This window comes from Colius striatus, chromosome 9 (assembly GCF_028858725.1).
Source record: "Colius striatus isolate bColStr4 chromosome 9, bColStr4.1.hap1, whole genome shotgun sequence".
NCBI classification, from domain to species: domain Eukaryota; kingdom Metazoa; phylum Chordata; class Aves; order Coliiformes; family Coliidae; genus Colius; species Colius striatus.
Genome location: NC_084767.1, coordinates 22,121,959 through 22,148,934, shown reverse-complemented (window position 1 = coordinate 22,148,934; position 26,976 = coordinate 22,121,959). Strand labels below are relative to the sequence as shown.

The 26,976-nt window shown below is 42.1% G+C and overlaps 1 protein-coding gene across 7 annotated transcripts in view; it reads right to left on the bottom strand.

Annotated features, from left to right (window-relative positions):
- HDAC4 (histone deacetylase 4) overlaps nt 1-26,976 on the bottom strand; it is a 288,250-nt gene that overhangs the window by 93,022 nt on the left and 168,252 nt on the right. For 6 of the 7 annotated variants that reach the window (XM_062002060.1, XM_062002065.1, XM_062002066.1 and 3 more), the window contains 3 exons: nt 22,732-22,882; nt 18,094-18,214; nt 11,823-11,944 (listed from right to left, as the gene is read on the bottom strand). In XM_062002060.1, the coding sequence (XP_061858044.1) occupies nt 11,823-11,944; nt 18,094-18,214; nt 22,732-22,882 (394 nt within the window). The remainder of the gene's footprint in view (nt 1-11,822; nt 11,945-18,093; nt 18,215-22,731; nt 22,883-26,976) is intronic. The other variant, XM_062002062.1, reaches the window with a different exon arrangement.

Here is a 26,976-nt window from a genome sequence, read left to right as displayed (position 1 = left end):
GAATTGCATTTGTTCAGTTTGCTCCGATTTTGTTCTATTTATCCCTCAGATATAATCCCAAATCTAACATGTCATCAAGACCTCAGAGAGCATAATCCCTACACGCATTAAATTGGGTGCTATATAGCTCAAAGTAGGGGAATTAATATTCAGCACAGGCAGTGCACAACAGTCTCAAATTTAAATAATTTATATGTAGTATATGTTATAATAAAAGATGTCACTTCCAACAGAGGCATTTCAAAAAATCAGAGCAGTAATTTAAGCTTACTTCAATGTTTTTTAAACTACATAATAAGAAATATTTTTAAACTGAAGAAAGCTGTCTTTTAAAAGCAAATTAAAAAAAAAAAGAATTGAAGCAACGTGTAACTATCAATACCAGACAGTCAATACAGCAGATTTGCCTGGGAACACCAAACCCACCAAAAATCTCTTGACCTTCACCCTGCCAGACAATGTGCTCAAACAAAGCCTTGCTCCCCATCTTTGCTAACTAGAGTAAACTCCAGAGAATTGAACGCTAAATTATAAAATCTACTGGTCTTCTGCATCTTAAGAGGAAGTGTTTCAAACAAATGCCCTGAAGTTATTAAAAAAATCAGTTTGATTCCTGTTTAGCAAACAAATGAAGCCCGTGCTCATTTGATTCAACTTAACAAAGCCAGTGGGATTTCTTCAGTGGTGACGTACTTAATTAGGCCTATAATAAGGATTTATACAAAGAATATTTTATTTTCCTCTGAGTAAATTAATAATGAGAATATATGCCAAAAGCTTTCCTAGTTTTCACAGGCTCAAACCCTCTACCCCTCTATACATCATTTATTGCAGCAGGACCCATGTAATCCAACTCTTCAACATTTATGTCATTTTCACTGTCTTCTTCCTAGAACTGCATCCACTAAGATGCTGAACTAATCTGACATTGAGCCTACAGAAGTAAAAAAACCGCAAAGTCCTGGGCAGAGTTTGTCCTGTTCCCATTACTCATCCACATTTATTTTAAAAAAAAAAGCAAACTATGCACCATGAACACCCTGATCCCAGTCCTTGCACATCTCAATTTCAACAGCTGGGGACTGAGAAATGTTGCTATTTATTTATCATTACTTTTAAGCTCCTTTCTAAACCTCATCAGCCAGGCAAAGGCCAACACAATTACCTTGTCCCTCTTCAAATGCCCAAGATTATCCCATGGGTAAATACAGGAGAGGGGGAGAGAGAGCTTCCTGAAAATGGATACAACAAAGATAAACTATCTTTTGCCTAAGTGGGAGAGACCACAGTTCTGCAACTGAACATTCGCTATCCACTTGGTGGCTTCTTTGTCCCCTGCCTTGGTGCTGCCCCAGACTCATTACTGGCTCCCATGGGCAACATAAGGCCTCTCAAAATACTACAGATTGTGACCTGTCTAGTAAAGGCGACCTGGTAAAGCTTGACATGACCAAATTCACCTATGGTCAAACAAAAAGACTGAAAAATGTTTCACTGTTATTCTTCCAAAGCCCAAGAGAGCCAATGATCTTGACTTTTAATACTTGCACGTACTAGAACAGAGTGGGATAAGAAGTACAGGGTCCCTCACAAAAGTACTTTGGGGAGACAGGTATCACAGGGCAAAAATTGTTTTTCTGCAGAAACAAACTGGATGGCATCACCTGAAATAATATATCTAGAAACAGTGGTAGAGGATTAGAAAGAGACAAAGGTTTTCTTCTTCTTCTCGAAACTGTTGGCATGAGCATTGTGCCAGAACTCTGTGGAAGGACTACTCATGGGAGGCTGTGTCCTTAAAATGAACAATTATTAAAAACCAGGATTTGGCACTTTGCACGCCGAAGTTTAGTAGTTGCAGCATCTCAGCAGTAGAAAGACAACTTTAATACCCATTAAACTGAGCATTTAACATTGACTCTTTTGTACAGCTTTGCTATAATTTGCTTGCCTGACTACAAACCCATGTGGCATCACGGCATAACAGGGCACCTCAAGGGTTTCTGCTGTGCATAGCCAAAACTGGACTAGAAAAACTAACACGTGGAAATACCATATCTCTGCTTATCCCTTTCCATAGTCTAAATCAAGACAGCAGCTTTGCATAGTTCAAAGTATCATCTGAGCAGAAAGGTAATAGACATGGGAGGGGATAAGGAACAGAAAGGAGAATAAGGTCCTCCAAGCAAGTTTCTTCAACAAAGTGTTTGAAACAGCACTAAACTCTGCAGAATGTAAGAGAAAAAACATTTCTGTACACCAACCAAAAAGCTGTGGAGCCTGTGGCAGAGGGAGCTACTGGTTGCCTGAAGGCAAGGGCAGAGAGCAACTGCAAAACCAGTGAGACTCCAGCAAGGGACCTATGGTGGCCAAAACTTCTGTGGAATATTAAAATCAAGTTCTCCCAAAAATGCCTACAGGCATTTTGTAGAAATGTGCTGAATTTTACTAAAATTTAACTTGATAATAGAAGTCCAAGCTGTGTCAGAACACGCATGTTCTCCATCCTTTGCCAGTCTCACGGAGCAGTCATTGCCTTGTATTTCAGCTTCAATCTGTTCTGTACCTAGAAAGCTTCCTGCCATGGCCCTAACGACCAAGTCCATGCCTTGTTTCACCAGCTCTGCCCAGGCTGCCTTTTTTGGCTCCTCCTTGACCTGTACCATAAGAATCTCCCCTCCTCCTGCCTACAGACCCTGGTCTATTCCTATGGGAAGGAGTTACCTGTCCTACCTCCAGCCTCTTACTGCCCTGGATGCTCTTCAAAGGAACTGTAACATAGCAACATAAAACCAGTAAAATCAATCAGCCACACATAGCTGCAAGTCACCGAGGGTCGGGAGGGAAATGATGCACTGAGATGCCAGGAGGACATGCCTCAAGAGACACAGTTTCCTTAGAACTTGCATTTCATTTTGGTGAAACCACTCCTCTCAGAATGCTGTTCATGTGATGCTTGTGGTCAGTGCTGTCCCACAGAGGACAAGCATGAACCCGCCAGTCTCTCCCAGCTCAGACCTGATTCTTCTTTTTGCTAGATGCAGTGGCCCAAAGGCCAAGTGTCTCAGCTCTGGCCAGAATGGACCTGGGCATATACATATAGTTGATACCACACATGCTCCTGGCAGTCCCTGTGAAGCAGGGAGGAGCTGAGAGGACCAAGGAGAAGGATGGACTCACTAAATGAGTGAAGGCTAGATCCTGAGCCTCACAGAGCCCTGCTTCCCAAAGATGATATTAAACCACAAGACTGTTATGTCTTCTACTGGAAGAGGTTTCTCCTTTGATGCCTCATTGATGGTCCTCCTGGAGAAGTGCTTTGATGGGAAGTGACAGCTTTCCTCCCATGGATCCTCACCTCCCATGTCAAAAGTACACCTGCTTTATCAGAGCCCTGAGCAAGGGAAAGGGTTTTGCTCCCTCCTTTTGCCTCCAGGCTAATCTGAACATTGGAAAGCAATGCTCATGGAACACAGCTCGCAGCCACTGAAGAAACACATGAGTGAAGAATTCACTAACATGCATTTAGAAGTGATTGTCAGAAGAAAAGGAGGGACTAAAGCAAGTATTTTCTGCTCCTCCAGCTGCACTTTGGTTTGTTGTTACTCTCTGAAATGTCAATAGGCAGTCAAAGAGCTGTTCTGTAGCATCACAGTAATAAAGTAATTTTTGTCTTGAATAAGTTATTTTTGAATTAGAGAGACTGACGTCCTCCACTTAGAGCAGGAAAGGGTATTTATAACAACAGGGATTTCTTGTGCAGGTCAGTGCCTCCTCTCAGTAGAGCACAGTCCAAGGCAGTGTGTGGGTTCCTGGGACACAGCAAGCTGCTCAGGAAAGCCAGCCCTCCGACCATATCAGCTGGAAGGACACCGTGGGTGGGAAAGCAAAGATGCTCTCCAACTTGAATGACACTCCATGCCATACAAAGCTCAAAGATTTTCTTGAAATTATACTCCCACACTACACCAGGATTTCAGCCTACTTTATTTTTCTCTAAACAATCTTTGTCATAAAACAAACCGCTTCAAACATTCCAATAATCAGAACAAAATCAGAGGTATTATGCCTTTCTTGACAAATGCAGCATTTTAATTATTGACAAATCCTTTCATTTTCCCTTTTCTTTGTTTTAAATGCAAGAAGTTCAGAACAATTTCACCTGCTTAGCTGCAAATAATACTCAAACAACTCTGTATTTCTGCAATACCGCGAGGACACCAACAACATCATGGGGTACTGCATGCTCTCCTCTCTCAAGCTCCTCTCTGCACAGAAAAAGAGGTACACTAGCAAACAGGAGACAGTCAGAGCCTACCCATGGGCACCCTATTATGCATATACAAAGTGCACAGGCGTGCTTTGTGGTGCCTGGCAGGGACGTCGTAGGGAAGGACCACTCTGTCTGTTTCACGATCAGCTCTGGACGGGCAGCAAGTGATTGAGACATTGCAGACAAGCTACATCACCCATCTAAGTGCAAGCTGGGGCTTAGAAGAAGTTGTTCCAAATTTGCTCCTGCTTGACTAAGCCAGAAGAACATTGGCCTTCTCTATTTCTTTTAGGAGGCTGGTGGGCTGGAAGCTGTAGTGGCTGCTGGGACCATCAGCATGTGTGATGTATTTGTCAGATTTCTTCCGCAATAGGTCTCAAAAGATGGTGAAATTAAAAAAAAACATGCTGGCCAGGGCAGCCCTCTAAGTGGCAGATGGGCTGGATTCTGTCTGACCATACCACATACAGTCAAGTATGAGGAGAGGTCTCCTTTTCATTGCATTCCTTCACTCCTTGACAGAAGTCACTGCAGCAAAGCAGTGCCTAAGCCATGGACTGACAATATCGAGCTAAAAACTTCTCCTTGGACCTTTCACAGAATCCCAGAATGGTGGGGTTAGAAGGGACCTCTAGAGATCATTCAGTCCAACCTCCTGATAAAGCAGGTTCCCCTCCATCAGGGTGCACAGGAATGCATCCAGGCAAGTTGGAAACCTCCAGAGAAGGACACTCCACACCCTTCCTGGGCAGCCTGTGCCAGGGCTCCCTCACCCACACAGCAAAGAAGTTTTAACTCGTGTTCCAGTGGAACTTCCCATGTTCCAGCTTGTGCCTGTTACTTCTTGTCCTGTCACTGGCCACACCACAGAAAAGACTGGCCTTGTCCTCTCAACACCCGCCCTTTAGGTATTTATCAGCATTGATAAGATCTCCTCTCAGCCTTCTGTTCTCCAGTTTAAACAGCCTCAGGTCTTGCAGCCTTTCCTCATCAGACAGATGCTCTAGTCCTCTGCTTTCCTGGCAGTTCTTAACCACACGAGCTGTGAAGGTTGAGGATAGCTTTCTGTTTTCCTTTTACCACAAACCTCAAGACCTATAACTTGACCTATAACAGCAGCACTTGACCTATAACCAGTTTTCCTTCTTCTGTCATGACTTTTGCAGAAGGCAAGAGACATCACTAGGAAGGGATGTTTTTGGGTAGAGTCTTTGTTCTTCCCTGGTAGCCCTAGAAAAGGAGCTGAAAGAGGGGTCTGTGACACTTTCTACTTGTCATTTTTCCCCAAGTACATACCACACACATGCACACACTCATTTATTATCTAGGCAGGAAATTCAGAGACATATGCTTGCCAAAGATGTCTTTGTAAGCTCCTAGTCTGGCATTTAATTCAGTCTGGTTTTGGAAATAGTGGAAACTCAGACCCTGAGATGCTATCCTACAGCTCCAGAATGAAAACATGTTTGGAACCACAGGAATTCTTTGCCTCCTTAAAATCTTCATGCCTACCAACGTCCTTTTGATCTTCGCCTTTCCAGGGAAACCAGCTGTGATACTGGATGTAAAGACCCAGAGCCTCAGAGATGCTCTACAAAATACAGCAACTGTGGCTGTGGCAGCCACGGGCCAAGTAGCCCCAGGCAGCGAGCCAAAGATGCCAAAAATCAGCCACTCGTTGCCCTTGATGGATGCAGGACGTCTTCTTGTGTGCAAGGAGTCACAGCGATTTGGCAAACACCAGAGAGCTGGGAAGTACAAATTTAAAAAGGCCAAAATGAAACAATACCACATTTTTGGTAACATCAGCTTAACATTGTCTCTGCTGACGAATCTGTCAGGAACAAGGTTTAAAGATCAGCAGTCAGCCCAGAGAAGAGGAATTCAGTATCAGCAAAGACATATATCCCTCCAGTGTGGTCACAAGCAGGGTGGAAACAGCACAGGTGTCATGTGAAAGGTTTGCTTTATCCAACAGCAGGAAAAAAAAAAGCAATGAGATGTGACCTTGCTTCACAACCTGCCCAGGTCCTAAAGACGCAGCCATTTTTATGCTTAGTGAAGAGCCACTTATACACTTTGGAGGACACTTCTCATGAGCTCCTTTTTCTCACTTTGGAGTCAGGTTTAAATACAGATCCAGGGAAATGTTTCTAGTTCATGCAACCCATTGAGCTGAATATGTGCTGGCCAGGTGACACTTGTAGATGCTAAGCTTGGCAAAATTGCTGATTTTAAGAACTAATTGAAATGCTGTGGCATTCATCAGAAATCCTAATTGGCTATCTGGTCCCAGCAAATGTGAGGAGTACTTACTCTAACTTTATGCAGGAGTTAGAGGGAAAGCTAGTCTTTGACAGGACATGGTCCAGTCCTGAACTGGATGTAAAAAAAAGCCCCAAACCAAACCATACCAAAACCAAACCAAACCAAACCAAACCAAACCAAATCCTCTATATAAGGAGGAGGAAAAACATGTTAAAAAGTTAAATAATTATCTTTTTACAAATCTGAATGAAGGTGGTCATGCTTTCTAATTAATGGCATGTTTTAATACATCCACTGCTCAAATTCCAGAAAGCAGGGAATGTCATGAACAACCTTTGTCCTGGAGAGAAAATGAGGACATCATATTCCTTAGAAATGCAGAACTGAAAAGCTAAGTTAAAAATAACTTCGGCAGCTCCAAGAAAGCTGTGGACAAACAGTTCTTGGAGTTATTAAAACAAGCTACAAAAGACTGCCCCAATCCAGTCTCTAAGATCACTCTGAAAAGATTCTCCAGAGATTTTCCTCAGAGGGTGCCAGTACAGCACATAATAAAGTTTCCTTAAATTTGGAAGACACCAATCTTGACCCAGGGCAGAAAAGTTCACTTACACTTTCCCCCTCTCAACAGCTATCCACCAAATGTGTACACCAAGGGAAATGTATTTATAATAAAAGTACACAAAAGGGCAAAGAAAAATCTATGTGCTAATCCTGTTATTTAACAGCAAAAGAATGAGCAACATCAACCAGACCGTTCAGTTAAAAAAAGGAAGAGTCCTAAAGCATTTAGATAGAGGGAACTGAGTGAAATGCATTGCCTAGCCAGGCTAAAAACAGGATTCAAGCACCAGCCAGCAGCCTGACAGGAAAACAATTTCATGCAGAAACCAAATGGCCAAGAAACTGGAATGTAATTTAGTAAAATAAATCAGCCAGAGTGGGATTTCAGGGGACAGGATGCATTCGGAGCACGTTGCAAGTTTCCCATGCTGAAGATTTTCAAGCAATCTTAAGCCATGATTCAAGCACATGTCTTCTTCCACCAAAGTGAGTGTGGTCCGGCTCACAGGGTCTCTCTCACAACAGTCAAATTTGGGTTTTAGACTAGCAGGTTTTCTCCAAGTGTGCACAAAGGACAAACTGTGATCACATTATGATGTTTTAAATGAGAGTAAAGAAAGGTAGGATTTTTTAAACGCAGTACATTGACGTACTTGTTCTTCCTAAAAATTTTTTGAATGTGCACAGTGGAAGAAATGATGGTACAAACTGTCTTCACACAGCCCCCAAAGTCATCCTATCCCCAACGATGATGTTGGTCAGATTCCAGCCCTTATAATCAGAAGTGCATTGTGATGGACTCTGTTATTTGAACTGAAAATATTTAATCACATTTAATAAAACTGGACTACATGATGTGGTGGTTTTAAATTACAAACACAAAGCCTAAGTTTTCCTTGATGCCAAAAATCTGAAAAGCTCACCCATAATAAAGAACTTTATTTAGGATGGGCTCCAGCCTTCCCTTCCTTTTGTTTACACCAGATTGCTCGGGAGCTTTGCTTCTCCAAGCAACTTAACATTCTTGGCAATGGGATTTCTGCAGGATATCACTGTGCCAGAGACTGAAGTGCTGTTGCATTGAAAGGAAAATAAAACAACAAAAAAAATTCTCTCCTGAACCTTTCAAGTGAACTTATTTCTATCACAGACCAGTCCCTGAAAGATTAATGCTGGTAGCCAAAAAGAATAAGCATCAGCCTTCTGGAAAAACAAAATCAGCTCAGCATCTTCCTCTTTAAAAAAAAACAGTGATTTTGGTTGCTTCCATTTTTAATAATGTGATTAGATACATTCATCATCCTTAATTTACTCTGTCTGACTGGGCCTTTATTCAGCCAGAATCTTATTGAGAACTTGGGTTTGGGAGTAGCAAACGGGTGAGGTGTGCAGACATCTTCCTTCTCCTGTAGAAATCCCCTTCCAGAACACTGGGAACAAAAACAGTCAATCCTCAAACTCCACCTGATCAGTCAGGTCCTCTGAAGTGATGACCAAGGGAGGTTTTGTTCATGTCAAAGCCTGTTCATGCTGTAGGGATGCCAACACACCAGAGACGAATCACCTTGTATCACAAAGTATAGAAAATAGTTAAAAATCTCTTGGAATGACACAGTCCACAGACCCTATGTGACAGGTATGGTGCCAAGGGATACCTCCCTATGTGGAAACACTGCCGTTCCCCAGAGGAGCCTGGAAGTCTTCAGAGGAAAGTGAATGGCAGCAATGACTGCTAGCAGCTCAGGCTTGCATCTCTCCTCCCAGGAAGACATGTATGCCAAGCCCATCTTTGTACTTTGCTGGCTGTATGAATGAATGAAGTCTTCTTCAAGGACAGTCCTCCAATACTCATCTTCCCTACAAAAGGCAAAGTCTCAAAGCCTAGATAGTGTCTCTTTGGCTGTCCCAAACATAGACAATGCAGCATCATTTACCACATCTAATGTGGTGTTTGGTCTTCCATAATCTAGAAAGAGAGATTAGAGGTTGCCCTACCCTTGAGCAAATCCAGTTTTCTAAGATCTACTTTTGAAGTCTTCCAGAAGGGGTGCAGTTAAAACTACCACCAGTAAAGATACAATGTGCCTGGGAAAAAAAACCAAACATGTTCTGGAAAGGGCTTGCCTATTTTTTGATCGACTTCTTGTGCCGTTGAATGGCTTGGCACTTGGCACCCAATCCACCCTGTCTGGTGAGGGAGAAGATAGCTTGCTGCACAGAAGATGGGAACACATCCAGAAATCAATCCAATAGGCCAGCCACTATGGTTCATAGAATCACAGAATCACAGATTGGTAGGGGTTTGAAAGGACTTCTAACATCTAGTCCACCCCCACTGTAGAAGCAGGTTCACCTAGATCAGGTCTCTCAGGAAAGCGTCCAGGTAGGTTTCGAAAACCTCCAGAGAAGGAGACTCCACATCCCCCTGGGCAGCCTGTGTCAGGACTCCATCATCCTTACAGTAAAGAAGTTTTTCCTTCAGTTTAAGTTTCCTTCATTTTGTGTTCCAGCTTTTGTCCATTACCTCTTCTTCTATCACTGGACACTCCAGAAAAAGAGTGTTGCCCTATTCTCTTGACATACACCTTTCAAACACTTGTATTAATGAGGTCCCCCTCAGTCTCCTCCTCTCCAGGCCAAACATCCTCAGCCTTTCCTCATAAGGAAGATGCTCCAATCCCTTGACCATCTGGGTGGTCCTACACTGGACTCCCTCTAGAACTTCCCTCTCCCTCATGAGCTGGGCAGTCCAGAATTGGACACAGGACTCCACATGAGGTCTCACCAGAGAAGAGGAGGAGGAGAACCTCCCTCAATCTGCTGGGCACACTCTTCTTGATGCATCCCAGGATGCCATTGGCTTTCTTGGCCATGAGGGCACATTGCTGGCTCATGTTCAATTTATTATTCAGCCAGGACTCCCAGCTCTCTCTCTGCAGAGCTGCTCTCCAGCAGGTCAATCCCCAGCCTGTACTGGTGCATGGGGTTGTTCCTTCCCAGATGCAGGACTCTGCACTTGCCCTTGTTGAACCTCATGAGGTTCCTCTCTGCCCAACTCTCAAGCTGGTTGAGATCCCGCTGAATGGCAGCACAGCCTTCTGGGGAATCAGCCAGTCCTCCCATTTTGGGGTCATCAGCCAACTTGCTGAGGGTACACTCTGTCCCCTCATCCAGGTCGTTGATGTTGAACAAGACTGGCCCCAGAACCCATCCCTGTGGAACTCCACTGGCCACAGGCCTCCAACTCAATTCTGTGCCACTGATCACCACCCTCTGGGCTCTGTCATTCAGCCAGCTCTCGATCCACCTCACTGTCCACTCATCCAAGCCACACTGCCTGAGCTTTCTGATGAGGATGTTATGGGAGACAGTGTCAAAAGCCTTGCTGAAATCGAGGTAGATGACATCCGCTGCTCTCCCCTCATCTAACCAGCTGGTTATGCACTCATAGAAGGCTCTGCACTTGCCCTTGTTGAGTCTCATGAGGTTTCTCTCCGCCTTGTTCTTAAAAAAGTCTTTTAATGCAAAGTACTGGGAGTCAGGAGGCACAAAGTCTGTGTGGAGGTATATTTTCTTCTCATTGGGTGGTGAAAGAAAGAAAGAAAAAACATCTCAAGTTTACAAAGGTAATGGGCATTGTGTTAAAACATTTGCTCTACCTAAGAATTGCTCTGCTTCTAACTATTAGGAGATGTGAACAAAAATGAAATGGAGGGGTTGCCAGCTCTTGGAAACTGACTTAGGACAGCCAATTGGAGCAGAGACAGCAGAAAACCCCCAGAGAAGTTTGGTTAACACATCATCAGCACCCCTCATCATAAGGATTTGACAGTTCTGAGTATTGGTTGCTCATCACTCCATATTTGAGGATCCACAAAGCACACCTGAAAAACAGCTAGGCAGCACCATGCAGAAGGTACGAAGTTCAATCTCACCTCTGCTTTCCCCTTACCTCCACTCTGCCTTTTCAGCAAAGTTTTTTGCCTATTCTGAAATGACTTCCAACACACTGCACTGTCTGCATCATCCATATGAGCATCACTGCTCCCCAAACTGGGATGAATTTGGGGAAGCTCAGCTACTCCCCAAAGGAAGCAGTCGAGGATCACAAGTTGGCCAGGTTAGAAGCTGTGGCTGTCTTAGCATAGGCTTGCAATGCGGAGCTGAGGACTACAGACAACCAAAACAACCTAGTTTACATAATATATAGTTTAGAAATAACTGAACTGCTTAGCCACCATGCAGGGAACAGCCTAACCGAGAAATAACTGTCTAGGTGTGAACCAAAACCCTTGCAAGACGTCCCACCCAACGCTTCGACTGGAAGAAACATTTTTATTTAAGTATAAGCTTGTATATAAAATGCAAATCCCAGAAGAAATGCACTTTTCTTGGCACTCTTCTCACTCAGCAAAACATATTTTGTCCCGAGACACCCAGAACTCTGTATTAGCTGTGAATCTGTGAAAACATCTCACAAACTTTGACACATAACTCTGCTATCTCCTGCCTGCAGCTCACACACCCAAAGCACTCTAGCCTCCCTCCAATACTGCACGGACAGTGACAGACAAGGATGGTGCAAGTGCATGTTAAATAAAACACCCCATGAAGGACAGCTTTTCAGTAACACATCTTTAAAAAAAAATACTAAATCAGAGGATCAAGTGTCACAGCAAAGACAGTAAGCAACATGGAAAATCAACAGGAGCGTTACCTGTTTTTCTGAGTGGGAAGTCATCTTTGGAATCATACATCCCCAGTACAGGGTGATTGTAGGTGCCGGAGACGCCACTTTGGGGTGGGGAGCTCTGGTCCAGAGAGCTGTGCTGTGTCTTCCTGTACAGAAGGAAAGAGAAAGAGAAGGGAGTAGCTTTACACCAGTGACACACAAAGGTGAACGACTGCAGCTTCACCTTGTCGGTTGGCTTAGTTATTGGGGAGCAGTGCAAAAGAAAAGATATTGGTACTAGCTTTCTTCATCTAGGCACTCATATAAAAAGGACACTGAAGTGTAATATACTGGGAGGTAACTAACCATATGCTTAAGTTTCAGTATGAGAATCACTCTGTTGAGCACAGTTCAACTCATGAAGATATTTAGCCACAAGTATAATTTTTATGGGAAGTCACTTTCTTGAGGCTAAGCATGGGTGTTGTTTGGGTGTTGGTACTCCCCTCAACCACAGAACTGATGAAGAGCTCCACTGAATAATCCTCAGAGTCTAAAGATGCAAAGGTGAATGATGAGCATGTGAGGTGCCACATGTTTAAGTAAGCTAACAGCAGTTGTGCTGCATAGGTAGTCTGTCTTTTGCTTCGCTGCCCCAAGTACTGAGCAGAGACACCACCAAAGTATTCAACATCTTTCCAGATTAACTCCTCAAAGCTGGTATTTTGTAGTTTTGTTTGAGTAGGCTGCTGGAAGTAAATGACAGTCTGTTTGCTAAGGACATTAAATAATGAATGAGTTTTCTAAACCTCCTACCAGTTTGTTGGCTGCACCTTTCCTACTTATTGACTTGTACCCAGCTTTGTCACTTCTGAGGAGCTCTACCAACCCTGATGTGTAAAGACTTTGGAAAGGCTCTGGACTGTGCATAGTAGCAGAATAGCTACATCAACAGAATGACTGATTTAGTTATGCAGGTGACAGCCATAAGGCTACCAAACAATTTTATCCCTTAAAGAGAATTTAAACCCTGTATTACTTCTTCAAAATATGAAAAAATATGGGACAAGAGAAAGTGAGTATCACAGAATCATAGAATGGTAGGGGTTGGAACGGACCTTTAGAGATCATCTAGACCAATCCCCCTGCAGAAGCAGGTCAATCTAGATCATGTCGCATAGGAACATGTCCAGGCGGGTCTTGAAGACCTCCAAGGAAGGAGACTCCACAACCCCTCTGGGCAGCCTGTGCCAGGGCTCCCTCACCTGAACAGTGAAATAGTTCTTTCTTATATCTAAGTGGACTTTTTGTGTTCCAGCTTCATCCCATTACCCTTTGTCCTGTTGCTAGATACCATTGAAAAAAGGGATGTCCCAACCTCCTGACACCCATCATTTAGATATTTGTAAATATTAACAAGATCCCCCCTCAGTCTCCTCTTCTCCAGACTAAACAGCCCCAGTTCCCGCAGCCTTTCCTGTTTTAATAATACAGGCATTCTCGGAGGGCATTGGTTTAAAATATTCTCCTACAGAAGGTTCTTTAAGGAACCAAAAAGAGTCATTCTCTGATGAAAATGACACCAATTCCTCAAGCAGTACGTCCTGGAAGCTCAAATTGAAATAAACTGTTTGGTGAGATACACAGCATCCATTCTACTACAAGTGACACCTCCCAAAAAAATAAGGAGCTAACAAAACATAAGGAAAATATATTGAATTCTCAGGGTGATACTTTACAAAAAAACCTCTGAGAAGTTCACTGATCTATATCAAAATTTTCTATAGTCACAGTTCTTACCAAGCAGTATGATTCATTTCCTAATCCTCCTCCCCTTTATATTCTCGACTTCTCTGTACATACAGGCACAATCATTTTTTGGGCTCTCACACTATTGTATTTCTCATCAGCATTCATCCACGCTGTGTACTCTTTTACATTCGCACCAATAAATACCCGCATGCATGCACAGTTTAATCATCACCTGAAATCAAAACAGGACCAAGCTGAAAAATATTTGAATCCCTCCTGAAAACAGAAGTCGCTTTCTCTGCCCGGATCTGCTCATACCATGGGAAAGCAGCACAGAGAGATGTTTCACAAACAGGATGCCTGGATGCTGCAAGCCAAGAGCCCTCAAACCCATCATGGCACACAATGACATTTTTTGCCTGTACAAGCAAGAGATATTTCTTTTTCCATTTTTGTTTACTTTTTTTAATCACAACTTAAGCTGCACAATCACCTACATTGAAGCTATTTTCATCACCTTGTTAGGGAACGTACAGGAACTCAAAGGGCCTGTTCAGATGTGCTTTGGTGTTGCTGAATGACAGATATTTAGCTCTGCAAACAAGAACACATTATATGGTTCAAGGACTGGGATCCAACACCCTATGCTGCCTCAAGCAAAATGCACTGATCTGTGTGCCCGTTCAAGAATTTCAGAGGTCTTGAAAGCAGTCAAACTGTATACTAAATCCAGTTTGCAGGCATTCCTGAAAGCACACACCTCCACATAAGGCACCCTGCTCTTTGAGCTCCGAAGTCCTTCAAACACCTGTGTGCACAGCAAAGCACATGTGATACTTCAGCCTCACCCAATGTGAACTCAATGTGTATTGAAACATACGTATCTGTGCTAGAATGCTTTGTGTACAGAGACTGTAGACACCTATGTACATTAGAATAATTTAATATGTAATTATATCCCTCTTCCTCCTCACCATGCAAGCACTCGAATTCCCTTTCATGATTGCCATCGCATTGAGCAACTACTTCCCAAGAACATTTCTGAAAACTTCCTAGGGAAATAATAGCTCTGTTTGCTAAGCCCAAGTTGCTCTGTGTTCCTGCTAAGCCACTCTTAATTACATTAACTATCTTGAAGAGTTAAATCTCTTGGGAGCAGGGCTGCCCAGTGTGTTCTGAATCCACAGGATAGACAGTCTGACAATGAAATTCAAAAGAACCTCTTCTGCCTTTGCCTATCACCAATGTAATCTGAAAATTATGGTCCACAAAGCTATTTTAAACAATTACATACAGACTGGAGCTGGAGATACTAAATAGAGTTACCAAAGTGGCTTGAATACCTTAGGACTGAAGACTGAGCAACATTACCGAGCATCACCAATTTCCTCTCTTTCATTTAGTTCACTAGGACTATGCCTATATTCTGCAAAACCCCTAAAACTGGTCCCTTTTCATCTCAAGGGCTGATCCACACGTGTGTGTGCTACAATGCCCTTTAACATCAGTGATTAATCAGAAGATATGCACTAACTCCAAGCACTCAGTGTTGCACCAACAACCCATAGTGCTGAATGAAGCTCAACGAGACAGAAGATACTGAAGGCAAGAAGTCTTCATCTCAGTGGACAACTGAGGCCTGGCCCAAAGGGCACAGGGAACAACAGTTGTTTCATATGTCAACAGAAGGTATTTGATGTCAGAGCCATTGACGTAGAGCCATGGTGGTGCTCAATACCCTCAGGGAATCTCTTTTTTCCAAGTAATGCTTTAATTTTTTTTAAAAAAAGGAATTCACAAACCTTAATAAGACCAAAGGAAGTGCTTAAAAGCATGTATGTCATTTAAAAGACTATTTCAGCATCTGTTACCACTTAATTGGCTTGCCTGCTCACAGTAGGAGCATCAACCCTATCTTCTGCAAGCCTCATTTCTGTGTGTTAGATCCAAACACCACCCAATTGAATCACATTAGAAGTATGTGCCTACATAAATACCGCTGTAACTGAATTAGTAACCTACAAGATACCATATAAAAATACTAATATGTAATTAATTTAAAGGTTTACTCTTTTTTTTTCTTCTTTTTTTGTTTTTTTAAAAATAGAATGGAAATGAAAAATCTTCAACTTCTGCCTCAGCGACTGAAGGTTGCATTTAAAAATCCTCCACCACAAGACAAGGCCCTGCAGTCACGCGGCCCTGCTCCCATCTGCCCTCCTCAGAGGCTGAGCAGAACAAGCTCATGCCTGCCTGAGACTTCTCACTGAGACAGACCCTTGGAAAGAGGCCTCAGAGGCTCTCTCATCCTCTTCACATCTTGTGTTAGACACCAGAATACTCCTCCTCTCCCCAGCAGAAAACAGATGCCTCGAGGAAGATAAGGGGATGGCGAGCCTGTAAAAAAAATGGATGGCCCCCTGTGCAACACTTTGTATGTCGTCTCTACCCGTTGGCATCCCTGCAGCATCACAGGAATGCCACAAAAAACCTAAACAATATATTGGTGCTCAGAAAGTTCTCAGCATTAGCTTAAAACAAGGCAGAGAATGTGCTAAAATCTTAAACATGCCTTGGGTAAACGGCCACCTGCATCATCCCTGGCCCTGTAACACGCAGGGATATGGCTGACTGCTGCTCTTTGACTCACTTCCCAGTGCTGCATTTTGGGTGAAAAGCAGTTAATTGAAAACTGTGCAAAACATAAGGAATTTAGACCACCCCCAAATTTATTCTAAATTCACCTATGATGGTTATTCCATGCCAGGATTCTCTAGGGCCAAAGGATCAAAGGGTTTGGAAGAAAGTATTTATTTACTATCAGTGTAAAATCAGTTCTCCAAAACAGATATTTATGTTGCCTTGACCAAAATCCAGTTTCTCCTGTTTCTTCAGCTATCCTTGATAGAGACCAAGTGGGCCTTAAATATTGTCTTTCCAGAAACTAAGAACATTTCACTACTTTAACTGATGCCATAACCATACAATTTCCAAGTCTTAGATTAGATTTTCAGAGATGTATTAAAACTGTTCAATCTCACCCTGCTTGAATAATTTTTTAAGTTTTCTGCCAACTACACTTCAGCATTTCTGTACTGGCTCATAGCTGGGATATCTTTCAATTTTTATTTCAGCTTAGCTTCTTGAACTTGGAAACATCTTCCAGCTATGACCTCATCAATACATGTTCGTTTCCTAAGACTTAAAATGCTGCCAGACACTCAGTTTGAACATAAATTTCATTACAAAAATTTCCTTGAATTTCGTCACTCAAAATGTCATTAATTTTATAGTCACTAGAGACAATATCCATCTTTTTTTAAATATAGATATTCACAGTGTTAGAGCAATGGAAGTTTTCAAATCATATCAAATTTTCAGATTTTCTTTTATACCCTGAAAAAGTGAACTTCTGGCACTGAAACTCGTATGTCATTAATAATGACATCACTTCTATTTGCTACTTGGTGCATTGAAGAAATCACTCTTCATTCCCATGTCATTCTAACATCAGCTGTTATGTTCTCGGCTCACGTGTCATTTGGGTTTTCTTGGAGACCAATAGTTGACAACTTTGAGTTGAAAACATAGATGTTGGGGCAATTGTGATCAGAAGAGCAGACACGACATCCTCTGTGTTTCCAGCACTTTGCAGAGAAGAGCCGAGTCAACCAAACTTCCAATGCTGAGAGACCAAGATGATCAGTGAACATTAAAAGCTTTCAAAATATAACATCAGGTCAACTATCCTTAGTTGCAATTTACTGAACAGAAAAAGTAATTTCTCCATTTTACTGAAGTTCAAGCTTTATAATGCCTGGCAAGATGAAATCCTGGGTGAAAAGATAGAGAACTTATAAATCACACAGAATCCCAGAATGATGGAGTTGGAAGGGACCTCTACAGATCATCCAGTCCAAACTCCTGCTAAAGCAGGTTCCCCTTGATCAGGTCACACAGGAATGTGTCCAGGAGGGTCCTGAAGACCTCCAGAGAAGGAGACTCCACCCCCTCCCTGGGCAGCCTGAGCCAGGGTCCCTCACCTGAACAGCACAGAAGCTTCTCCTCACATTCCAGTGGAACTTCTTGTGTTCCAGTTTGTGCCCTTTACCCCTTGTCCTGTCACTGGACACCACAGGAAAAAGACCGGCCCCATCCTGTTGACATCTGCCTTTTAGGTATTTATCAGCCTTGATAAGGTCCTCTCTCAAGTCTTCTCCCACCTAAACCTTGTCAGAGAGATGTTCCAGTTCCCTCATCATTTTAGTACTCCTCTGGTGAAAGATAAAAGTTGATCTTGATGGTGGAATTTGAGAGTTTGAATGATCATTCATCAAAGTTAATGGCAAAGACTAAAATAATCACTGGAGAAATATCACCATCACAGAAGATATAATAGTCATTCCCACTGAAACCCTCTGAAAAATGCATTTTGAGAATATAGAGCAAAGTCAAACCCTGGTTCTATAACTGTAAACACATCACATCTATTCCCCACATCACCAGCAACTGTGAAAAAAGGTGGCACTGGCTGAATCATAAAGATAAGCCCAGTACCACTTACCCGTACCAGAAGCGAGGGTCACTGGATATACAGTGGTTGAGATTTCGGTGTGCCAATGCCTTCTTCTTATTTAAGACAAATTCTTGTAATTTCATCTTTACTTCTGTGCTTGCCACTGCACCTGAAATGTCAAAAATAAAAGACTATTTAATGAATTCACAGACACAATTCAAAATTAAATGCACATACAGAATTAAAATTTCTAAAAAGGTTCAGAATTAAAACTTTCACTTCCAAAAGATGAACTTTTCTTTCAAAGAGAAAAGAATAAAGTGCCTCAAGTAAGGAGTCTCCTTTTTTTCTTTTTGACTTTAGCTTTGCATATAATCACAACTTATGTTTGAAAACAGATTCAGTCAGAGATCATTTCACTATACAAGATGTCTGAAGATGATTTTTCAACTCACATAAAAGTACACTTAGGATAAAGCACTTGTATTAGGTATCCCAGCTTTCCTTTCATCAAAGGTATTTAAGAAAAAGAGTCTTGTGTACACTCAAGTTTTTAAATGTCACATTTGCAAGCAGAAGGGGAATGAGACGAACGTCTCATATGAAGATATGGTCTTGAAAACTCTTGTAAATAGGGACCTCTTTGTTCAAAAGTATCTGTGTACAATAAGACCTACATAATATTCCAATTCATTTAGAAGTGTGCAATCTATTTCCTAAAATACAAAATCTAACATTTAAATAAGAAAGTCAGTAATTTTTTAGAGTTAAAATGTCAGCTGTGTAATTTCTAATCATTATTTCCTCCACAATAGAGACTGATCTGTTTTACTGCGATGATGGATTAAAAGTATCATTCGCTTGACAGAACAGATTCACAGGCAGAGTTCCTGATGTAATGCATAGAAAGTTTGGCAAGCATAACACGTGGAAAATGATGGTTCATCTATATGGTGGCATAAAGAAAGGAGTCCAAAGGAAAATATCTGGGCTATGAGAATGTAAAAAGGTCAGGAAAACTGTCTGCTCTACTGGGAATAAAAACTTAAAATAAAACAGGGTGAGCTTTTCTCTCCTGGATCCTACTCAAACAATGTGGTGCCATTTGACAGACTAGGGAAACAATTTTTTGGATCTCCCCAAGAGGAGAAAACTGCAATACTTCTATAAAGCACTGCCTGAAGATGTAATATTGTTCAAACACTGAAGCCACATTCAAAAGCTTGAAAATCCACCTCTCTGAAGCCCTGCCTTTCTCACTAGCTCTACAAACGTAGGTTTGGCATGTAGCCCAATGGCAAGTTCAACTAAGGAGCTGGAGATTAATTCATGTGAGCACAGCAAGACACATGGCGACACCAGAAGAGGTGACAAATTCATGCTTAAAGGCCTTCTCTCTCCAAAAGTGTCATCTCTAATCTATTAGCATCTTTAAAATAATCAAACATGTGTTCTATCAGTTTTGGATAAATCTGACATTATTTAGAAGACTTGAAGTGAAACATTTTTGGATCCTGAGGTTTACAAAAGCTCCCCTGGCATATCTTCCTCCTTAATTAGAAGCTGAAAGGCTCATATATGCTTAACAAGATAAAAATATGTAGGCTTCCACTTCCCTGGGCAATGCTAGAGCCCTGGACCAAGCTGCAATGCCAGACCATCTGACTGTTACTCAGCTCTTGACCCTTGAGTTGAAAGCTCAAAAGAAAAAAATCAAATCTAACTCACTTTTAATATAGTATACTGTGTTATTTTGAACTCGGGCACATTGTTAAAGGCAGAAGCACTGTGTAAATTGTAGTAAAGATGTTAAAGGAGACACCAAAAGCAAAAAGAGACAACCTGTCACATACATGATAGCATACACTACGCAGGGGTGTCAGGAAAGAGGACAAGAACAGAAGTCAGACATCAAAAGCCCACACGCATGGAAAAAATCCATTTGCAGGAAGCAAGACACTCCACACCAATGGAAGCAAAAGGCATGGCTGAGTAAAAGGAGAACAAGAGAGAAAGAACTGAAGAGCAAGAGCCCACACTGCAGCTCTGGCTGAGGGGTTGGCTGTGCATGGTGGGGAAAACCAAGTTATGGAGCTGGTCTAGTTATTTCAGAGGGCTTGAGGGTTTCAGAGGAGCAGGAAGCAACTGATAGATTAACTGATAAAGCTGCAAAAGGAGAGAGCCACAATGAGCAGAGTACTGAAGACAGGATGGCTCTAGAGAGCCAAAAGACTGAGTCCAGTTACTACCACAGAGACAAAACCAAGTTACATTTTGTCCCAGGATCAAGTAGTATCTGAACACAGGATAAGCCATAGGGAGTGGGGAGAGATTAGAGGGAGGGTAGTAGCAGAAGGCTCTTGCAGGAGGAGGAAGTTGCCCAATGCAACAGTTGAGATGCAGAACAAATGGAAATTAACAGGAGAAAGCTCCTAATGACTGTGTGGGCTGATCACAACTGGTCAACCTGTAGTAGAAAGTCTAAGACAAGCCATGGTCTAAAGCCACTTGAGCAGCAAGGGATTGAATGGCACGTGCTCAGAAGCGTCTGAAATGCCAGTGAACAGGACTGGTTCTGGGTTCAATCCTAACAGTGGGAAGACAGAGAGACCTACTATCACTCCTCACCCTGCACAAAACCCACCTTTACTTTTGTATGTATTATCTTTCCTTTCATAAGAGACGGCTTAAGGCTCCTAAGCTGACAACACAAAGAGCTGATATTATGTTAATCTAAACCTATTTGTGATGTGCCTTCTAAAAGGTACAAAACAATTTATTTTGGCTTACAGTGACAGAGGAAGGAGTGAGAATAAAACCACACAACTATTACGCACTCTGGATTTCAGATCAAGACAATTTCACCTGTGTTGTGCTTACCAAACTTTTCTGATGTGAGAAAAATAATTTAAGTATTCTTAAGAGCTGAGGTGCTATAATGACTATACACCATAGCACTCCGTAAATAAAAAGTAATTTAAAAATAAAACTGTAGTCATGGGAACATGATCTTCAGCTTAACATTCCCAAATTATGTTTTTTCCTCTGCACCTGTGTGCTTCACCAAAAAAAGGTGCTTCAATGCTTTTGGCATTTTACAGACATTTGAGCATTTTTAGTTATTTGAAATTTACTTTAATGAGAATAGTTAGATACCAATTTTAGACAGACGTCCAGCAAAACATTGATCCGATATCAATAGCTGATGACAACTGCAGAGTGAAGTGGAAATGCTTATAGCTTTCATTCACTTAGAAATGACTGCCTTTACTTTGCAAAATAACACAAGCCAGCCAGAGCACAACAGAAAGCATCACACGTGGCAGCCAACTGTGCACCAGAGTAGCAAACCTACATTGGCCTCATATTTACTCACTCTTGAATGCTAAATTGTTTCTAATAAGTAGATTCTGATCCTTTGGTCTTTTTAGTACTTAAAGTGAACAAAACCCAAACCAAATACAAGTTAGTGTGTTGAAAGGCTGGATCCAGTCCTTTTTCTTAGTGCCCAATGACAAGACAATGGGTAATAGAAACAAGTTGGAACACAGGAAGAGCCAGTGGAACACGAGGAGAAACAATTTTGCTGTTTAGGTGAGGGAGCTCTGGCTCAGGCTGCCCAGGGAGGGTGTGGAGTCTGCTCCTCTGGAGCTTTCCAAACTCACCTGGACACATTCCTCTACCCCCTGATTGAGGGGAACCTGCTTTAGCAGGGGACTGGGCTGGATGATCCTCTGGAGGTCCATTCCAACCGCCACCATTCTGGAACTTTATGATTCTGTGGATCTCTATGAACTGCATTGTGAAGATACCAGGGTAGGTTTGCGTGTTCCTTCAGTTTGGCTGCAGCTTAGTCTGCCATTGCAAGATGCACACGCAGGGAATAGAGGATTCACCCTTCAGATAAGTATTTTAGATTCCTAGACCCCAGTCCTTTCCTACTAGAAAAATTCTTCTTTGAGCTTTATTTTGTTTCTGGTCCCCAAAGAGCATTCTGCTTCCTAGTACCCTTCAGTCCTCTCCACTTCTTCTATCACAGGCTTCTTTATTTTGTCTGAAATGAAGACCTAACGAGTTGGTAGCGCAAGTTTGTGAGGTATTCTTCCTCCAATTCACTTCTAACAGAAAACCTAACAAGCAACCAAAATGTCTTTGATAAGGAGATTTGTGAGGCCATAATCATTTCACTGAATCTGGTGAAGTACATAATGACACACGGGAAAGCCAACCACAATCTGTAACCTCATGAAAGAAGTACTTTCTGAATGAAAACACTTCAAAGCTAAGAACTGAGAGCTCGGCTACATCTTAAAAGAGTGAAATTAGGAAAAGTAAAAGAAAAAGGAACACAGTGTGCATCTGGTATATTTTATGGGCTTAATATTCTGCTTCCATTAGGAATGCTGCCAAAAATACTTCAAAAAATGTTAAATCAAGTAAAGAGATGATATGCTTCCTTTTGAAAAATGCTAAAACGGCATTTAGTAAGACAAAAATGAAGATAAAGCATAGAAATAAATTTCTCTCTTACTCTCAATATCTCCTAAGAGTTTACATAAGCTCCCCATGCAGACGAGCTCTGGGGAGAGACTATCATGGTTTCTCCAGCTTTATAAAGCTGCTTTATGGCTTCCATTCATCTGCTCTACCTGTCATCTCTGAAACAAGTGAGGTTTTGCTACTTACTCTCTTTTCCTTTCTCTTTGTTTTTTAGCTGCTGAAGTTTCTGCTCTCGGTGCTGCTTCTCCAGCTCTTGCTCCTGTCGGTGCTGCTCCAGCTTCCTCTGGTGCTCCAACAGCTCTTGCTGATGCTTCATTGCCAGCATCTCCTGCTGCTGCTGCAGGGGAGTAAAAGGAACAAATTAACACCATCAGACTGCTCAAAGCTAAACCAGAAGCTGCTATGAAGTGATGATAACATTGGTTAATTTACGGCCGCCTGAAAAATGGTATTCTCCTCATCTAGTGGCTTCTGCTCCACAACTCACTTCATGTAGCACCATTTCTAGTTCAGGATAGCAGTTACACTAAATCATAGGCACTATATGCTCCAAACTTCTGGGCACAGTCTGTTCACATGCACAAGTATCCTGTTCTGTACCTAATCTGAGAAAGACCAAACCATTTCCCCAGCCACTTTGCTACTGCCAGGATATCTGCTGTCTCTCCATTGTCTATTTGCAGCTTTATTTACAAACAGTCATACGTAAAACCCTGTGCTGAAGGAATATTGTTGAGCTCCCCAAGTCAGACACTTGTAGCAAAACACATCATCATCAAACTGGCTTCGCGAGACCAGTTTAGCTCCCTTGTGCATACACTTTTTTGAGTAAGCCTTTAATTATATGACTTTGCACTCATTTCTCCGACAGTCTTCCTCCTCTGTGTATACAGAGGAGTTCCCATAGACTGGGACAATTACAGCTTTTTAACTTCATCAAATGCTGGTCACTTTCCATCTTCTGTGCAAATCTCACACCCCAAGCTAAATGCAAAAGCACCAGCTGCCTTGGGGGCATGATCCCCACCCTTTTCTGAGCCTAATTACAAAAATTGCTTCATTATTATAAAAAATAAATCAAATAATCTCCAAAGGAAGGATTTACTCTTGACTCACACACATTCACAGGAAGAACCAAGAGACAAGCTCCCTAATTAAGGTCAAGATTTGCAAAGCTCTCATCAGATACGATGTTCAAGACTTGAAGCGCCAAAGGCTCCTGCCCCCGTCCACTGTCCAAGTCCCTCCTTGGGTCTCCAAATTACAGCACTTGGATGACGTGCATGGACACACCAACCTCCCAGTGGGAATGATTCCCCAGGGACTAGAAGAGGTGGCTTCGACTCGTACCTCTCAGTGCCCAGAGAACAGCCCATGACTGGACAGAATCCAAGGGCAAGCTGGGCTGTGGAAAAGCAGGTGACATGACAAGTCTCAGGAACTCAAAGCTCAGCTACGTGTGAATGGATGTCCGTGGGGCTCGCAGAAGGCACTTCTTCCTTGGCTTTCACTGAAAATTGCTTTTCTTGAAAGAATCCTCACACTAATTCCCATCTGCCAATTTCTTGCTCTTCAGCAAGATACATCCTAAAGCCAAATACTTGGGCTGCTCTGATTACTCTTGCAAACTTCCCTGAAGTCAGAAGCACATCGGCTCCCTGCCACCCCCACTGCCTTATGCCCACACTCTTTACATTGGCAGCTTATAAACTAGCAGATTGATTTAAAGCTGCCAACTTTAACCTTCAGACCTCTCACTGCTCTGGCAACAAATGAGACTTCTCTGAGGCTGGACTTAATGGGTGCCTGTGATCACATCCCACCCACAGCTCCACGTTCACACAATCCTGGATGTGGAAAGGGATCGGGGCAAGTTGTGGCTACTAAGACAGAGAGTCTGCTCCCTCTGAGAACACGTCTCACTATATCCTTCTCCAAACTCCGACAGAATCTGTGTACAGAAGATTCCAGCACCATGTACACTGATTTTTCTGTCTCCTTTTGCCTGTTTTTCCTATTCATGCTTTTGACAGCAATTTCATATTTAAATTTGCAGCATTATGCACTTGTACTATCCAACGCTTCAGACGCAGATACATTATAGATGATACACATAAAATTGTACCATTCTATATAAAGATGCAAAAAAAATAACCTAAAGAGGTACTTTACAATCTGCCTGGCTATCTGCTGGAAGCTCAATGGAGGAGTCCTCACTGCTGCCGCTTCCAAGCAGGCAGACTGTTGTAAAACACTGAACCCCCATTAACAGAATTTTCAGTGATTGCACCTGTATTTCCCTTCCTAACTGTACTGAATCTTATGTAAACAACAAAAACTCCAGACTTTAAATCCTACAAAAGGAAAAAAAACAAAACAAAACAAAAAAACTCACACCAAATCCTAGAGAAAACCAAGTTATTTTTGTTTTGTAATTAAGCAGCAGCTTCCACTAACACATCTCCATTTGGAGAAAGAGTATCTTTTCAGACTTCCAACAAGTCCACCACATGGTGGGCTTTTATAACCTATCCATAGAAAGTATGCAAATGAACAATATTTAATGCACAATATGTTAAAACAGGTTTTGTTATTTTTATGAAATCAGGAGCCTTTTCTCTCCATCTGCAGTCTCCTAAGCTTTGCATGCTATGCTTCCCGCTATGGTTTACATACATTAGGCTGCTTTAGAAGGAACTGTGCTTTCATTGACATCTGTAGTGAAATGTAAATGAAAGGACCAATTTGTACAGAAGTTTCATTAGACATGTATTGTTTCCAACAATTTTGACCCCAGTTTCCACAAAGCCTATTTGTAATACTGCTTTCAAGTCTCTTCAAACTTAACAATAAAAAAAAATAATGTAGCAACTTCTCGAATCATATCCAGGAAAAGCAAAAAAAGAAATCACTTTGTTGGTGTCTGCTGTAGCCTCAGAATATAACTAAAGAAAAAAACATTCGGGTTCTCTGTCTGAACTACAATGTCTTCTTACGACATGAATATTTCTCCACACCTAGGGCTGAAAACAAACCACACAGACAATATTTGATGGGAAATAAACATATGGTGCAGGCTCAGCAAAAGGCCCAGGTGCTGGTGATGCAGTGCCTTCATGACCAGGTCATCCCGCTGCACAGACTGGCATTCAGGTCTCACAACCACTCCAAGGACCTCTGATAAAGATTTGAGGTGCTGACCGAAGGTGTGAGGCTTGCAATGCCCCTCCTTGATGCTACTGTTACCCATCTTATTGCTTTAGAGTCAGGGAGAATATAACTAACACATTAAATCAGAGTTTACTATGCCAAAACACTCTTTGTGCTTTAAAATTATAAGCTTTAAAGTTTGCTTGATAGAATCATATAATCATAGAATGTTAGGGGTTCAAAGGGACCTGCAGAAGCAGGGTCACCTAGATCAGGTCACATACAAACATGTCCAGGTGGATCTTGAAGACCTCCAAGGAAGGAGACTCCACAACCCCTCTGGGCAGCCTGTGCCAGGGCTCCCTCACCTGAACAGTGAAATAGTTTTTTATTATGTTTAAGTGGAACTTTTTGTGTTCCAGCTTCATCCCATTACCCCTTGTCCTGTTGCTAGCTACTACAGAAAAGAGGGATGTCCCAACCTCCTAAAACCCACCATTTAGATATTTATAAATGTCAATAAGATCTCCCCTCAGTCTCCTCTTCTCCAGACTAAACAGCCCCAGTTCCCGCAGCCTTTCCTCGTATGAAAGATGTTCCATTCCCCTGATCATCTTGGTGGCCCGGCGCTGGACTCTCTCCAGCACTTCCCTGCTAGACTGTGCCCCAATTTGATATTTTGGGAGGGTTACAATTCAACTTTCTTATTTAAAATGGGAGTTTCTGCTGATGCTTTCTGGAAAAAAAAAAAAAAGACTCACAAGCAGCAAGAAAACCCACCACTGGCTACCATGAGCAGGGAATGTGTCATCATACAAAAAGCTGTTCTGTGCACAAAATAAACGGAAACTTCAGAAAAAATATGACCTCCTGCTTCAGTTCAAGCAATTGAAGCAAATTTTAACAGGTAGTGAGTGTTCAGACCCATGTGTGGCCAATTGCAGCACGGTCTTACCCTCCTCTCATGCCACGCTCTAAACTTCTTCTGCCAAGCTCTAGTATTTAACCTTCCCTTCATTATTTTAGTGTTAAAAAAAAAGCCTACTAATATCTAAGCTGCATTTCCCTTGCACGGATCTTTTGGAAAGTGCCTGAGTTATGAAGCCATAAGCATCTCTGGAACTGCAGTTCATGACATACCAAGAGATGCTTAGGTGGCTCTAATAAGGATTATTAACTACCTGCTCATGTACCACGTAACACATTGGATCTCTCTCGCTGGCAAACAAACCGATGCTGACTCTGCAGTGCTCGCGTGTTAATTGCATGTAGCAGGAGCAG